This window comes from Cetorhinus maximus, chromosome 18 (genome assembly GCF_964194155.1).
Source record: "Cetorhinus maximus chromosome 18, sCetMax3.hap1.1, whole genome shotgun sequence".
Classification (NCBI taxonomy): domain Eukaryota; kingdom Metazoa; phylum Chordata; class Chondrichthyes; order Lamniformes; family Cetorhinidae; genus Cetorhinus; species Cetorhinus maximus.
In genome coordinates this window covers 44,210,574-44,228,455 of record NC_135896.1, presented here as the reverse complement: position 1 = coordinate 44,228,455, position 17,882 = coordinate 44,210,574, and the positions used below count along the sequence as shown (strand labels likewise).

The 17,882-nt window shown below is 43.3% G+C and overlaps 1 protein-coding gene across 1 annotated transcript in view; it reads left to right on the top strand.

Annotated features, from left to right (window-relative positions):
• pygl (phosphorylase, glycogen, liver) overlaps positions 1-17,882 on the top strand; it is a 165,549-nt gene that overhangs the window by 11,613 nt on the left and 136,054 nt on the right. The window contains exons 3-4 of the mRNA XM_078563411.1: positions 7,973-8,051; positions 11,073-11,176. Of these exons, the coding sequence (XP_078419537.1) occupies positions 7,973-8,051; positions 11,073-11,176 (183 nt within the window). The remainder of the gene's footprint in view (positions 1-7,972; positions 8,052-11,072; positions 11,177-17,882) is intronic.

Below are 17,882 nucleotides of genomic sequence, written 5' to 3'. Positions count from 1 at the left end.
TGCTGCCTTTGTCCTTCTAGATGGTAGTGGTCACGGGTTTGGAAGGTGCTGTCGAAGGAGCCTTGGTGAATTCCTGCAATGCACCTTGTAGTTGGTACACACTGCTGCTACTATGCGTCGGTGGTGGAGGGAGTAAATGTTGTGGATGTGGTGCCAATTAAGCGAGCTGCTTTGTCCTAGACAGTGTCAAGCTTCTTGAGTGTTGTTGGAGCTGCACTCATCCAGGCAAGTGGGGAGTATTCCATCACACTCCTGATTTGTGCCTTATAGATAGTGGACAGGCTTTGGGGAGTCAGGAGGTGAGTTACTCATCGCAGGATTCCTAACCTCTGACCTGCTCTTGTAGCCACAGTATTTATATGGCTAGTCCAGTTCAGTTTCTGATCAATTGTAACCCCTAGGATGCTAATAGTGGGGGATTCAGTGATGGTAATGCCATTGAAAATCAGGGGGTGATAATTGGATTCTCTCTTGTTGGAGATAGTCATTGTCTGACACTTGTGTGGCGCGAACGTTACTTGCCACTTGTCAGCCCAAACCTGGATATTGTTCAGGTCTTGCTGTATTTGGACATGGACTGCTTCAGTATCTGAGGAGTTGTGAATGGTGCTGAACATTGTGCAATCATCAGCGAACATCCCCACTTCTGAACTTACGATGGAAGGAAGGTCATTGATGAAGCAGCTGAAGATGGTTGGGCTGAGGACACCACCCTGAGGAACTCCTGCAGTGATGTTCTGGAGCTGAGCTGACTGACTTCCAGCCACCACAAGCATCTTCATTTGTGCTCGGTATGACTCCAACCAGTGGAGAGTTTTCCCCCTGATTCCCATTGACTTCAGTTTTGCTAGGGCTCCTTGATGCCACACTCGGTCAAATGCCTGAATGTCAAGGGCAGTCACTCTCACCTCACCACTGGAGTTCAGCTCTTTTGTCCATGTTTGAACTGCAGTCAGGAGCTGAGTGGCCCTGGCCAGAACCCAAACTGGGCGTCAGTGAGCAGGTTATTGCTAAGCAAGTGCTGCTTGATAACACTGTTGATGACCCCTTCCATTACTTTACCGATGATCGAGAGTAGATTGATGGGGCAGTAATTGGCTGGGTTGGATTTGTCCTGCTTTTTGTGTAGAGGACATACCTAGGCAATTTTCCACGTAGCCGGATAAATGCCAGTGTTGTAGCTGCACTGAACAGCTTGGCTAGGGGTGCAGCAAGTTCTGGAGCACAAAGTCTTCAGTACTATTGCCAGGGCCCATAGCCTTTGCAGTGTCCAGTGCCATCAGCCGTTTCTTGATATCATGTGGAGTGAATCGAATTAACTGAAGACTGGCATCTGTGATGCTGGGGACTCCGAAGGAGGCTGAGATGGATCATCCACTCAGCACTTCTGGCTGATGATTGTGGCAAATGCTTCAGCAATATCTTTTGCACTGATGTGCTGAGCTCCTCCATCATTGAGGATGGGGATATTTGTGGAGCCTCCTCCTCCAGTGAATTGTTTAATTGTCCACCGACATTCATGACTGGATGTGGCAGGACTGCAGAGCTTAGATCTGCTCCATTGGTTGTGGGATCGCTTTTCTCTGTCTATCACTTGTTGCTTATGCTGTTTGGCATGCAAGTAGTCTTGTGTTATAGCTTCATTAGGTTGCCACCTCATTTTTCGGTATGCCGGGTGCTGCTCCTGGCATGCCCTCCTGCACTCTTCATTGAACCAGGTTTGATCCCCTGGCTTGATGGTCATGGGAGAGTGAAGGATATGCCAGGCCATGAGGTTACAGATTGTGTTCTAGTACAATTCTGCTGCTGCTGATGGCCCACAGCGCTTCATGGATGCCCAGTCTTGAGTTGCTAGATCTGTTAGTAATCTATCCCATTTAGCATGGTGGTAGTGCCGCACAACACGATGGAGGGTATCCTCAATGTGAAGGCGGGACTCCACAATGACTGTGCGGTCGTCACTCCTATTGATACTGTCATGGACAGATGCATCTGCAGCAGGTAGGTTGGTGAGGATGAGGTCAAGTATGTTTTTCCCTCACCCCCTGCTGCAGACCCAGCAGCTATGTCATTTAGGACTTGGCCAGCAGTGGTGTTACTGAGCCACTCTTAGTGATTGACATTGAAGTCCCCCACCCAAAGTACATTTTGCACCCTTGCCACCCTCAGTGGTTCCTCCAAGTGGTGTTCAACAAGGAGGAGTACTGATTCATCAGCTGAGGGAGGACGGTACGTGATAATCAGCAGGTTTCCTTGCCCATGTTTGACCTGACGCCATGAGACTTCATGGGGTCCCGAGTCGATGTTGAGCACTCCTAGGGCAACTCCCTCCTGACTGTATACCACTGTGCCACCACCTCTGCACATCTCCAAGGATGGTAATGGTGGTATCTGGGACGTTTTCTGTAATATATGATTCAGTGAGGATGGCTATGTCAGGCTGTTGCTTGGCTAGTCTATGAGTCAGCTTCCCCAATTTGCACACTAACCCCCCCAGATGTTAGTAAGGAGGACTTTGCAAGGTTGACAGGACTGAGATTGCCATTAAGATAAAAACAAAAAACTGTGGATGCTGGAAATCCAAAACAAAAACAAAAATACCTGGAAAAACTCAGCAGGACTGGCAGCATCTGTGGAGAGGAGCACAGTTAACATTTCGAGTCCGAATTAGTTCTGTTGAAGGGTCATTCAGACTCGAAACGTTAACTGTGCTCCTCTCTGCAGATGCTGCCAGACCTGCTGAGTTTTTACTGGTATTTTTGTTTTTGTCTGAGATTGCCATTGTCGTTTCCAGTGCCTAGATCGATGCCAGGTGGTCTGTCTGGTTTCATTCCTTTTTTGTGACTTTGTAGCAGTTTGATACAACTGAGTGGATTGCTAAGCCATTTAAGAGTCAACCACATTGCTGTGGTTCTGGAGTCACATGTAGGTCAGACCAGGTAAGGACAACAGATTTCTTTCCCTAAAGGGCATTAGCAAACCAGATGGGTTTTTACAATCGACAATGGTTTCATTTAATTTCAGATTTTTATTGAATTCAAATTCCCCCATCTGCCATGGCAGGATTCGAACCCAGGTCCCCAGAGCATTGCTTTGGGTCCCTGGATTACTTGTCTTGCGGCAATACCGCTACGCCATCACCTCCCCCAGATGTACGTTAAAGGTCCAATTTAGGAGCTTTGCTTGTTCTCCTACTTCACTATGTGGGCAGTACTGTACCCAGTCCCACCTTAACCCTTTATGTGCAAGACCCTTATACTACACCGCCCCTCAAGTGTTTATCCCAGTTTACCCAATGTATTTACATCATTACTACTACCATCTCCCCCATCTCAAGTCTCTGAGTTCATACGGTCAGGTGGTCCGGAGGCCTTATAATCCTTCCATATCTTGTTCTCACTACTGTCAGAGGACTGGTGGCACTGTCGTTGTGGGTAAAATTTGTTAAATTGGAGGTTGTTCTGGTATCAGGGTGTCTTTTCATCTTTTCTTGTTCCCTGGCATTGAATTGCTCTTTGTTGATTTCCCAGTTGTAGTGACGAAAGGTAGTTGATTTATCCTGTTCTTTATGGGGTGACTGAACACCCTACAGTGTTTTTTCCCTTTCTTCCTTCATGTGGTTCGCCATGATGCTTTGGAAGTTCACATTTCAACAATGGAACCTTCCTGCTCACTTGTTTCGCAATCCTACTGAGATGTTTGATTACTCCCTTAGTTTCCAGTTGTTTTTCAAGCTTATGAATCTTCTCATTCAGCTCCACAACTACTCTGGTAAGTTCAGTTGTCTTCATTTCAGAATTATCCGTGGAACTTTTATATAAGTTTGACAGGTTCATCTGGGATTTAAGTCATTTTGGAATGTTTCTTCCATGGTCACTGACTGCTCTTTAGAGTCTTTCAAATCATTCATTAGATTTTCAATATGTTTCATACAATTTTCCTTATCGGCTTTCAAATCCTGGATTTGCTCTTAAATGCTTCGCATCTCATCCTTCATGTTGTTCAGATTGAATCCATTCATCAATTTTGGTTGTCAATTCTGCTTTTAAGCAACTATTCTGATGCATCAGAAATTCCTTCTGTTCCAGGCACTTTTCATGATGCTTATTAGAGACTTTCGATGCTTGAAGTTCATCAAGTTCTAATTGAAGATCTATCTTTGTTGAATTTGTTTCTAACAGGTTATCATATAGACATTTCAAGTCCTCTTTCAAGTGTTCTTCCTGTAAGCGACATTCCACTATTCTCATCAGCTCTTGTTTATCCTTATCAAACTTATCTTTCATACGTGAAAGTTGGTTCTCTACACCTATCAGTTTTTCTTTAGCAGAGTACAATTCCTCTGTGCTAGGCCACATTCTGTAATTGCACTTCTGCCAATTGTTTTTGAGACTCTTCAAGCTCTTTTGTGAGAACTTGTACTTTCTCTTACCATTCTAGGTTCTTGGTTTTCATTTCTTCCAATTCAGCTTTGATGTGAACATTTTCCAACCTTATTTCCATTTTCCTGTTGCGGAGTTTGTTTCTTTAAGGTTTCATCAGATAACTTTCCTTCATTCACAGCCAGCTATTTACTCCGCACTGCTACCTGCTGTTGCAGTTTGGGTAATGTGTCAGGATTGTCAAAAGATATATTTTTAAGACTTCTGGATTTTTCTCTGCATCTGGCACTATCGTGTGGTTTGTGTGGGTATTGTCATTTTCCCTTTCGTGGCTTTACTGGGTGTTTTCAATACCCCTTGCTAAGCTCTGTACGCTTCACAATTTGAAGATTCAAATGTTTGTGAAAGGCTTTTAATATTTCATCGAAGCTAGTTGAGGATTCATCAATGCACTGCTTTAGGATTAATTTATCAGCTAATTCACAGAATGACTATAAAACATATTAATCTGGACTGCTTCTGATTTCCTACTTAAACCTGATGTTGATGTTAAGCCTGATCTAGATACCCAATATCTAAAGAATCTCTTTCTCCAAAGTTCCCAATTTTATGATTGATCTGGGCCTTGGATAAGTCCAAATTGACCTGGAACAGTTGATTTGTGATCCATGGTTAAATATTTTTAAATGCAGGCTCAGCTTTAAGAGGTTTCCGAAAAGCTAAGATGGTGCCACCATAGGCTCCTACACAAAGGGTTTTCCCAAGCTTGCCTGTTTTGGTGGGCTCTCTCAGTAACGACATTCGCAATTTCAATGTTTAAATTTTTTCAACAATGTCTGCCTGGACTGTCTGGTTAGAGCCTTCCCCATTTTAGTGCTATATTTACAGATTGCTGAACCGTCGAATCCCGGCTTTTTCTGGATTTAAAGCTGCCTACTTTGTCGCAATTAATTTTTTTTCAGAGTGAGCTCGGCTGCCACATCTTTAGGCGCCAATTTGGAAATTGAGTTTCTTGCACAGCGATTTAAATGGCAATTCCTGACCATGGGAGTATTTAAACTTTTTCAGGATTTGCTTTGTCCAGGAATTTCTAAATTTTTAGTTCACCCCTGTTACGTCTGCTGACTGTGCTCTCTTTGGGTTTTGAAGATGGACTTCCGCAGGATCCTATGGAGTATTTTGCTGCAGTGAGGAGTTTTATTTCTGCCTTCAGCTTCCAAACCTTTTTTGGAGCTTTTCTCAAGCAATTTCCTTCTGTGCCTTCGCTTCTTGAGCTTTTCTTCAGTTCAGAATGTTTCTTTGATTTTTTTTCCTTCAGATTTCCAGGATTTTAATTTTCTTCTGCAGTCTTTGTGAGGTTTTGGGTTTTCCATTCGCTGCCACCATCTTTTAAGATGTTGGGTATAATTTGGTAGATCTTAGTAAGGTAATTATAGTCTTAGGTAGTTCAACAGTAAATATTTATTAATGACTAGTAACTATTTACAAATCTACAATAAAGGGTTCAAGCTAGGATATGTCTCCAAAGTTGGTTCTACACAAGGCTCTGTCCAACACTTCACTGACCTCTATGTGTGGGTCATGTGTTCTCTTATATCACTATGTGAGTGGTACTGTATCCAGTCCCACATTAACCCTTTATGTGCCAGACCCTTAAACTGCTACACAGAGATGGTTTCTGGAAGAAATATTTGCAGAGGATACTGTGGCAGTTTTGAAGACAATAAAACGGTAAGGGAACATCAAAAGGGATGATAAATCATGGTTACAATCACACATGATGTCATTTGTGAATTCAACTGGCACAATTTCAGTGATGGGAGACGATAGCATAGTGGTAATGTTGCTGGACTAGCAATTCAGAGACCCAGCTAAATCTCTGGGGATATGGGTTCAAATCCCACCACAGCACCCAAATTCAGTTAATAAATCTGGAATATAAAGCTAGCCTCAGTAATGGTGAGCATGAAACTGCCATTGATTGTTGTAAAAACCCATCTGGTTCACTAATGCCCTTTAGGGCAGGAAACCTGCCATCCTTACCTGGCCTGGCCTATATGTGACTCCAGACCCACAGAATGTGGTTAATTCTTAATTGCCCTCTGAAATGGCCTAGCAAGCACTTGGTTCAATGGCAGTTAGGGATAGGCAACAAATGCTGACACTGCCAATGATGCCCACATCCCATGAAAGTATAAAGAAAAAAAATGGAGAGTACAGAAGATGAGTGAAGAGACCCAAATAGGGAATGACAGAAGATAGGATATAACTGGAACTTTTTCACTTATAGGATAATGGTTTTCCATGATAGCTTACCAGAGAAAGGCATCAAAGCAGACAGTTCTAAGGGTTCAAGAAGCAAATAGAAATGTTTCTGGAGGGAGAAATAATAGATGGATGCGATGAGACTGATGGTATGATTGATGTATTGTTGAGGGATCAGTTTGTTGGGTAAAATGGCTTTTTTCTGTTTCTAAAATGTTTTGATTTATGTAGCATCATCAAAAACTATAAACCGAAAGCAGTGGCTCTCAGACTTTTTCAAGATTGGCCCCACTAATTCATACTTTTTGACCTAGGCCACACCAAAATGTTCTCATAAGTTTTGCATCCCACATTATGAATACTGATAAATCTACCAAATAAAATGTAAAGTTTATCACTGTAGCTATTCTTTACTTCTGCTCCTCTCTCTGTTTCCTTTTGTTTTGCTCTTCCTTGTGTCATTTTTTCTTTCTCTTCTTCGCCACTATTTCTTCCTAAATCTAACCTTCACTTCAGTTTCATTCCTGGCAACGTTCTATTCTGTTTCCTCCTCACTGCCTCTTCTCTGTGCAAATTGCCTTCCAAAGGCTTTCTAACGGGGAGCTTTTGTATTGATGATAAGTTTGATTATATCTCCCTGATGGGTAAAGAAGCATGGTGAGATGGAAGGGATTTAGAACTAACTGTAAGAATCAACGCAACTATGCAAGTGTGCCACAGTCATGAAGCAAAATTTGGGCAAGAGTGAAGCACAGAAACATGGCTGAATTTAATGGACTCAGTTGTCATTGCCTTTAGCAACTCTGGGGTGCCCATAATTATACATCAATGGTGGGGAGTCCCATCTGTAATTAATGCCCTTACTGATCACAACCAACAACAATTTTAGGAGTGATTCACAACATGTAGCATACTGGAGGAATGACAGGAACAGAGTCCCAGTTAACAGTGATGCATTTGTTTGTGAATTGGAAGGAGCTTGGTACCTCCAAAGTTATTTCCTATTAGCAAAAGAGATCAAGAAATATCTAGGCTGGAGGTAGTTTCTCTGATCATTTTATTATTTGTATAGACCACCCTGTTGAATTTTTAAATTGATTTTAAAAATGGCCTTACTCATTCTGCTGCATGAGGTTGTGCTTCAGATCTTACCCTGCTACAATATTTACACTTGCTGCATCCCACCTGAACAAGCCTCACACCCCACCAAGTTGGCCTAAATCATTTAAAGTCTATTTAGAGTGCAATTGAAATAACTATTGCTTTACCTTTGCAAACAACTACGTAAATGTGTAACTAATTCCATTGCATTCTATTTACTTTAGCTGGGCTTAGATATTGAGGAACTGGAGGAAATTGAAGATGATGCTGGTCTTGGCAATGGAGGTTTAGGAAGGCTTGCAGGTACTTGTATTCTTCCACCTTCCCATCTGCCATCATAAATGTACTATCTTCCACACTACACCAAATAAAAAGGAGGAATTTGAAATTCTATTTATTTCTTTTCATGCCAAGTATGAGTAGCAGGCCATCAGTAAAGGTTTCTCTGAGGATGGTGCTTTTATTGAAGAAACTATTCTTAGCTTTCCTAAAAACATAATTTTTATAAGTAGTGATGAATATTTGTTTTAATATCATCCTGCCATGTCATGTCTCCTCTCCTTAGCCCTTCCAGTAATGTCAGTCATAGGGATGGAAAGCATGCACTATGTAATGGGTTTATTCATTTAACTGTGGGGATGAACGCTTGATTAAAGACTGCTAAGAAGTCACCTAACCCTAGAAAAATAATGTTACAGACAGGATGGGTGTCAGTTTAAACAGCACTGTTTTCCTCTTACCACTTCTCAGTAAACAGAAGGCGTTTTGAATTAGTTTTGTTTTTGAATAAGTGGTGGTGTAGTTTCCTAATCCCTTGGTTTTTTTGTGATCCAATTTTACTAATAATCTCACAGCAAACTCGAGTTAGGATTAATTTAGCAGGTTAGTTTATTGTACACATTAAAAACTCATGAAAAGGAGTGTTAGCAATGTCCCACTCTGCATTCACACAGTAAAAAGAGGGATAGAGAAAAGGAGGTTTTATGGTACAAAGACCACAGCGAAAAAGGAATATTGGTTCATGTGAGTTCCAGAGTCCCAAAGTCAGAGTCCAATGAGGCATTCTTTCAAGTAGGCATTTGATGGTCGGCTGGCTAGTGATGGTGTCATAAGATTTGCTTTTTCAGGTGGCGTTGATGCCTCAAGATGAAGTAGGCACACAGAGATTGCATCAGCTCTGTAGGCGATGATACAAAATCATCCATTAGAGTCAGGTTAGAATAGCCAGTGCCCCAAACTGGACAGAGTTTGCTTCTGTGTGGCCTGTCATTTGGATGTTAAACAGCAGACTGGCTGTACAGCTCAGAAAGGTAATATTAAACTGCTCAAAAAAACCAAAGTCTAGGGTCATGTGACCTTCCTTCTCCACAGTGACTTCAACAAAAGATGTTTATTCCAGTGTCTGGAATTTGGCATTGTTTTCAGGACTGATAATGTCTCAGCTATTATGGGTTAAAAGGGGTGCCATTCGTGTTGAGGGTCTGGGGTGTTTGGGAAGCCATTGTCTCAGCAGATGCACAGACTCCACTAGCAAGGTTGGCTTGTCAAATGTAAATGCCATTCCTGTAGCTCTCTTTGAAATTGTGCTGTACAGTCCCACGTGGTCTGTTAGAAGTGTTTAATTAACTGCCACTTCTCTTCAAGGAATGCCTACCTTGAAGAAGTATTGCTCTTCTCTCCGACAGGATTTCCGTCTCTCTCTTTTGCCTTGTTCACCTTCATTGCTTTCCATTTCTCTCCTGGTGTTTACTAAAACTCGCCTTCACAGCCATATTTCCTTCCTCAGTGACTGTCTTACACTTAATGTCACCTATTAGCACATTCCTTAGATAATATCACCACCTTCAACACCTCTTTGTCCTTTTGTCTATGACATCTTTTGGCTATCTCTGGCCCTCTATCCAGCTCTACTTGTCCCACCCCACCTTAAACCAGCTTATATTTCACCTCTTTTCTATTTTTCCTTAGTTCTGTTGAAGAGTCATACGGACTCGAAACGTTAACTGTGTTCCTCTCAGCAGATGCTGTCAGACCTGCTGAGTTTTTCCAGGTATTTTTATTTTTGTTTCAGATGATAAGTATGCCTGGCATGTATGGTGGTGAGTGGTCCCATGGACAGCATGAGGACAATGAACGTGTGTGTAAGAGTGCGAATGGTGATGTCCCTTGAACTGGCAGTGAGTGAGATCCCTGTAGATGTGTGATGGGTTTGTGAGTGTGTGAGTTGAGAGTGATGAGAAGAGTGACTTACCCTGGAGGAACGGAGGAGATCATTCATCCTCTTTCAGCACTAGGTAGCTGTCCTCTTTCGCTGGGCTTTGGCACTGACCTCCGCCTCCCAAGCCGGATTGGTGATATTGCTGCCGCTCCTGCGGCCAGAGCAAGGTTAGAGGACATCACGACAAGCCTCCACGGCGTCCAAAAAGCATTCCAGGGATCTGTCACTGAATTGGGTGCTGCAGTCTTCATGCTTTTCGGGGCCATGTCTTCTCTGCAGCAGTGCTGGGCTGGAAGCACTGAGAGGTTTGCACTTTAAATATAGCGCCCAGCGTGAGGGAGTGGCGAGGTTGCAGCTTGGTGGGCGAATTGGAGGCTGCTCGCCAGCAAAAGGGCATGTTTCCCAGGAATGCATGATTAATGAGGCGAGATTGGGACGATACAGCGTAAAGAGCTGTCATTGAGGCTGGCAGGTAAAACATTCTTTTTTCTGCCCACTACCGCACTTAGTGCAAATCTGGGACGATTCTGCCCTACGTATATTTTTAGTAGAGGGATATTTGGGGTAATGAGGGCTAGTTTGGCTCCTAGGCCACTACAAAGTTCAGGCTCCCATTCTAGAGTATATAATTGCTTTGGAGTGCACATGCTACTCTGCATTACTGATGTTGCTGGCGTAGCTGAGAAGGAGAATAAATACAGAATAACAAATCTCTTTAGAAAGGAAATATTCCAAAATTCTGAAAGGGATTTTATGAAAATGACAAATTTATTTCATTTTATGTAGCATTTGGTTGATGCTGTAAAATATCTGATTAGCATGGATTGTAGAAACCTACAGGCTTGTTTTGTAATCTGAGAGCATTTTCTGCTCATTGAAATGTGTAATCGCATCAGTAAAGTGATAATGCCATCTATTAATAAGTTACATAGAAGCACGACAGAAAGGATTTTATTGTAATATGCACAATTTAGTTGGGGGTCAAAGGGATGCTTCACATGTGAATTTTTACTGACGTAGTCATTACCATTTGCAAGCTTATACTTATGAAATGTTTATTTTATTTATCTTCTTAAAATTTTGTTTTGATTGTACTTTTCCAACAGCCTGTTTCCTTGATTCCATGGCAACACTGGGCCTGGCTGCATATGGGTATGGCATAAGATATGAATATGGGATTTTCAATCAGAAGATCAAAGATGGATGGCAGGCATGTTTTTGAATTACTTAATTTCCTTCAGTTTTCTTTATCTTCTCAAATTTATTTTTCCTAACTGCTAATTTTCGTTATTATTTTAGTAGAAGCGTTAACTTTTTTGTAATCACTGGGTGGAAATTTTCATGGCCTCTTACTACCAGCAGAGTTCCACATGCAAAAATTATGGCCGCACAGCCTGGGACTTTTCATCTATATATGCAATAGATGCGAAATTGCAGACAACAAACCAATAATTTTCATTGCATGAAAGGTCCTTCCAGTATGTTCATTTGCACTGTATTGCATAATTTAATGATGGCAAACTTAGGGAACTTTAGAACCCAATTTGAAAACTCTTTTGCATAGTATGTCAATTGTAAGTGAGTTATGATTCTGAATTTCTGAGTGAATGAGCTGGATTTTCGTTACCAAGGCAGGTAGCTCGAGTTGGGAAATATCCCCAGTTCAAAATAGCAAGTGGCTGGTCACCCGAAAGGGTAGGAAGAGGCAGGCAGTGTAGGAGTCCTTCAAGAATGTAACACTCTTTAAACCAATATTCAGCAATGAATACTGGTGAGAGTGATGGCACCCCAAAGTAGTACAGTTCTGTATCTGACACCTTGAGACAAAGGCGTACAGCAAAATGGTGGAATCCAGTAGCAATGGTGGATTCAGTAGCAATGGTGGATTCAGTAATTAGGTGAGAGACAGACAGTTTTGCTACCACCAACAAGAGACCCACCTGATATGTTGCCGCCTGGGTATGGGACATAATTAAGAGGGTGCAGAACGTTCTGCAAGAAGAAGCTGAGGAGCCAGAAGTTGTGGTCTATGTCAGAACCGAAAACAGTGAGAAAGTAGATTGTGATTCTGCAGTCAGAGTTTAAGGAGCTAGCAAGAAACTTAAAGAAAACAGGACTTCAAAGAAAGTAATCTGTGGATTACCTGGTAATGAGAGGAAAAATTGGAAGGTTGTGGCATGGTTTGAGACTTGGTGCAGGAGGGAGGGCTTCAGCTTCCTGGAACTTTGGGACCAGTTCTGTGCTGGAAGAAACCTGTTCAATAAGGACGGGTTACATCTGAACAGAGCTGGTACCAATATTCTTGTGGGCAGGTAAGATGTGCTACAGAGGAGGGTTTAAATTAACTCAACAGGGGCTTGGGCACCAAGATGTGGTAATATAAGATACAAAAGGAGAGCAGAGGACTGGGAGATATGGGTAGAGTTAAAAAATAATGCAGAATTAGGTGGGATCATAGGAAATATAGAGAAGAAAAGTTAAGTTTGGAGAGCATGAGTTCGTGAATGTAAATGCACAAAGTTTTATTCTTGAGCATTATTGGAGCTGCATTCATCTAGCCAAGTGGAGAATGTTACATCACACTCCTGGCTTGTGCCTTTTTGATGATAAAAAGGCTTTGGAGAGTCAGAAAGTGAGTTACTCGCCACAGAGTACCAGGCTTCTGACCTGCTCTTGTAGCCATGGCATTTATGTGCTGGCCCAGTAAAGTTTCTGCTCAATGGTAATCACCCCTCCCCACCTCCCGCAGGATATTGAGGGTGCGGAATTCAGCAATGGTAATACCATTGAATGTCAAGGGGAGATGGCTCAATTCTCTCTTGTTGGGGATGGTCATTGCCTGACACTTATGTGGCATCAATACAGGCCTAAATGTTATCCAGTTCTTGCTGCATGTGGGCATGGACTACTTCATTATCTGAGGAGTTGCGAATGTAACTGCATACTGTAAACATCTCCACTTCTGCCTTAAGATGGAACAAAGATCATCGATGAAGCGACTGAAGATAGTTGGGCCTAGGATATTGCTCTGAGAAACTTCCACAGTGATGTCCTAGGGCTGAGACTATTGGCCTGCAAAAACCACAGCCATCTTCTGTTCGGTGAAGTAGAAGTCCAACCTGTGGAGAAATTCCCCTGATTTACTTGGGCTCCTTGATGCAGTACTTGGTGATGTCACCTCTGGAATTCAGCTCTTTTACTCATATTTGGATCAAGGCTGTAATGAGGCCTGGAGCTGAGTGGTCCTGGTGGAACCCAAACTGAGTATCATTGAGGTCATTGATGAGTTATTGCAGCTTGATAGCACTGTTGACAATCCCTTCCATCGGTTTGCTAATGATCGAGAGTAGACTGATAGGACATACCAGGGCAATTTTCCATTTTGTTGGATAGATACCAGTATTGTAGCTGTATTGAAACAGCTTGGCCAGAGACACATGTAGTTCTGGAGCATGTCTTCTACACCATAACCAGGTTGTTGGCAGAGCCAATAGCCTCAGCTATATCCAGTGTGCTCAGCTGTTTCTTGATGTTGTGTGGAGTGAATTGGATTGACTAAACACTGGCTTCTGTAATGGTGGGGAGGTGAGATGAATCATCCATTCAACACCTCTGGCTGAAGATGGTTGCGAATGGTTTAGCTTTGTCGCTTGCACTCGCATGCTGGGCTTCATTATCATTGAGGATGGGATATTCACTGTGCTTCTTCCTCCTGTTGGTTGTTTAATTGTCCACCCACCATTCATGACTGGATGTGCCTGGGTTTCAGAGCTCTGATCTGGTTAATAAGGTTTGAGAGCTGCAAGCACAAATAGCCATTTGGAAATATAATACAGTGGCGATAACTGCGATCTGGCTCAAAAAAGTGGAGGATTGGATACTTAATATTCTAGAAAAAAGATATTCAGGGAAGATAAGGAAGTTACAAAGTGAGAGGGTAGTACTTTTGATTAAGGAAAATATTATAGTGCTAGGAAGTATTATAGTGCTGAATGGCCTTGAGGATTTAGGTGGGAAATCTAAACCACACCAATATTGCATGGGGCAATAATTATGTTAAAAGGGCGGAGAAGGCGATGAATTTCTGAAGTGTTTTCTGGAGAATTTTCTTGATCAGTATGCTTTCTTCTCAACGAGGAAGGAGGCATTGCTGGATCTAGTCCTGGGGAATGAAGTGGATCAGGTGGAGAATGACAAAGTAGGAGAGCATTTCCGGAATAGTGTTCCTAGCCAAGCAAAATTGAAGCCCATGGGATAAAAGGCACAATAGCAAAGTGGACACAAAATTAATTCAGGCATAGACAACAGAGAGTTGTGGTGAATGACTGATTTTCAGACTGGAGGGAGGTATAAGTTGGTGTTCCCCAGGATTCATTGCCCATCCCTAATTGCCCTAGAGAAGGTGGTGGTGAGCCACCTTCTTGAACTGCTGCAATCGATGTGGTGTAGGTACACCCATAGTGCTGTTAGGAAATGAATTCCAAGATTTTGACCCAGTGACAGTGAAGGAATGCTGATATAGTTCCAAGTCAGGATGGTGTGTGGCCTGGAAGGGAACTTGTGGGTGGTAGTGTACCCATGCATCTGCTGTCCTTGTCCTTCTAGGTGGTCGAGGTCACGGGTTTGGAAGATGCTGTCAAAATTTGCTCTATAAATACAGGTTATTTTTGTTGCAGTTGATAAAGGATATGGGATCCTGGACTTTATAAATAGAGGCATAGGGTTGAATTTTACCTTGAAAAAGCAGGACTGCCGTAGTCCCACCAATACATTAAATCTGGCGTGATGATGGCCTGCCATAATACGGTAGATAGGCAGGTGCTGAAATCGGGAGCCCACCTGCTATACCTAATTAACAAGCAATTAAGGTTGTTTAGAATCCAGTTGATGGGACGAAATATTGCCCATGCTGTAATGCAGTGAGTGCACGAGAAACACGGCAGGTGGAGAGTTTTGGTTTTTCCAGGCACTTTTGAAAAGGTGGATACAAAGTCTGCAAGTGTGATTGCGCTTCGCTTTAATAGAAGAGTCTGCTGAGACTTGGGTAGTGTTGAAAATTTTGCTTTTCATATCATTTTCATCTGCATCAGGGCAATTCCTCAGGGAGAGGGCCAAAACACAAGTGCTCTCAATATCATTGAGCACTGCACCATTTGTACTGTGAAACATTTCCCCATGGAACTTGTATATTCTGTTGGAGGCACCTCCTTCAGTGAGGAGGGGAAGAGGAGTCAAGCTGGCCAGGGGCAGATACGCCATGAGGAGCAGGAAGGTGGGAATGAGGGGCTGTAGAGGGGAGGCAGCAGCAGGCAAGCAAAGGTAGGTGAAGGCCCTACCCTGCCAACCCGAAAAGATCCATTTATGCCTACTCCCTTCTTCCAATTAGCTAACCAATCCTTTATCCAAGCTAACATGTTACCCCCTACACTATGTTCTCTTATTTTGTGTAGTAACCTTTGATGTGGCATCTTATCAAATGAAATGCCTTTTGGAAATCCAAGTATACCACATCTATGGGTTCCCCTTTATCCACATTGCTTGCTACTTCCTCAAAAAACTCTAATAAATTGGTTAAAAACAATTTCCCTTCCATGTTGATTGTGCATGATCAAATTATGACTTTCTAAGAATCCTGCTATAACCTCCTTAACTATGGATTCTAGCAAATTCCCTCCGACATATGTTAGAGTAACTGACCTGCAGTTTCCTGCGTTCTATCTCTCTCCTTTCTTAAATAAAAGATGTTACATTAGCTATTTTCTAATCCAATGGGGCCCTTTCAGAATCTGAGGAATTTTGGAAGATTATAACCAATGCATCTAGTTTTTCTGCAGCTACTTCTTTTAAGACCCTAGGATGCAGGCTATCTGGTCCTGGGAACTTGTCAGCCTTTAGGTCTAATATTTTTCACAGCACCTTTTCCTTAGTGATGGTGATTGTTTTAAGTTCCTCCTTCCCATTCACCTTTTGATTTTCAAGTATCTTTGGGAAGTTTTCTAAGTCTTCTGCAGTGAAGACAGACATAAAGACCAGGGCCATCAATATATCAAGTAGCACTCTCCAATATGCACCAGCCAGACTGTCCTTTATGATAGCCATTTGCTGTGCATTGCACGACCAGGCCCTCCAGAGAGTGGAGGTCCTGTCAGAGGAGGGATTAATGGAGACAGCCCGGTCTTCTGATGAGGATACCAACAAAGAGGAGGGTGAGCCGCAGCAGATGGCTGTGCAAGCTGCTCCATTGAAGAATCTGAACACCCATAAGACAAGGGAAGCTCTGATACTTAGAAGATTCCAAAGTCCGAATGTGTCCAGCTCAATAGCACCTTCCTAGCCCCTGGCACCTTTTCCTCATTGCTCCCTGTCATGAACACCAGGCACTGTGAGTCAGCGAAATAATGTCACACAGAGGGACCCACATAATCACAGGCTCATATAAGAGCATCAAAGAAATCCAAATCCAAACAATCACACAGATAATGCACGGATGCAGCCAGATAATCTTTGAAAAGAAAAATCATTTATGTAATAATAACCCAGAGCAATCGTCAAATTTCACAAATAAGAAAGGCACCCATGTGTGACTAATGTGGGGCTTTCTTGATTCTTTTGTGGGTGCTGTGGCATGGTGCACCCCTCCCCCTGCCAGCTGTGATGGAGATAGGCTGCTGATTGTTATGCCCTCTTGCCTGGGATGACTTTGGCAGGCATCCTCTGGTCACCTAAGGTCATGAGGACCGCAGGGTGTTGGGAGTTTCCTGCACAATGGCAGGACGCACATCTGTCACCACAGCACTCGAAGGAATCTGTGCCAATGTCAGAGGGGCAGAGGAGAGGCTGTCCCCATCAGAAGCATCCTGAGAGGTTCCCCTGATGACATCAGCAGCTGCTCATCTGCCGCCGTAAGGTTCATTTATCCTTCCCTGCTTTCCTGAGAGGACCCAGGACGTGACTGCAGGCTCCTTGTCCCCCTCTCGCCCTGGCTCTGGACCCTGGAGCTCAGAGACAAGGCAATGGAGTGCAGGTCCAAACATCATGTGTCAATGGAGGAAGCCATGTGATCTGTAGAATGGGTCATCACAGTGCTCATGGCCTGTATGGATTCTTCCAATGTCCATGTCAGATCACGCAACCTCTCTGGTATCCCTGCCACATCTCCATGCACATCACGCTGTCTGCCCAGCATCTGCCGCCTGACAGACAACTCCAAGGGGTCATCATCAGCCTGGGGCTCAGCATTTAGGTCATCTCCAGCACTCCTCCGACTGCCAGAGGCATTCTCCATCTCTGTCTCCGAGAACTGTTCATGTAACTGTGATGTGCTTTCACCAGTGTGTCAATCCATTACAGCCGAGTAGCGCATACCCACCAAAGTGCATGTATCTGCGTTGGTGCTAGGTGCCGAGCAAGGATGTGATGCTGCAGCCTCTGAGGCATCCACCTCCTCCTCAGAGATTAAAGTCCATCCCTTGTGGCTATTGCCTGCAGCTGCTGATGTCAGGGAAACAAAAAGAAAGAGAGTCGGGGCAGGAAATAAAAAGAGAGTTGGGGCATCTTCATCCTTTGAGGTAAGTTTGCAGAGACATGCTTCCTCATTGCAGATACTGGAATTATTGGAGGATGTGAATCAGTGTTTGAACCTTAGATCCTTCAACATAGAGGCAGACCTTCCTCCCCAATGTCTGTAAGCCTCAAAAGTCACAAACCATCAATGCTACCTTCTTGCCAGATTCCTGAGCTTGAAGCACCCTCTCCTCCCCAGCCCCTTCAGAACTGTTTCCTGGAATTATAAAAATGCACCCTTGGAATCTCACCACCCAGGGGCCTTCCTCCTATCTCTACTCGACCTATGGCCCACCTCGATTCATTGGCAGCCAATTCTACGATCTCTTCCTTAATGGGTGTCAGGATAGCCA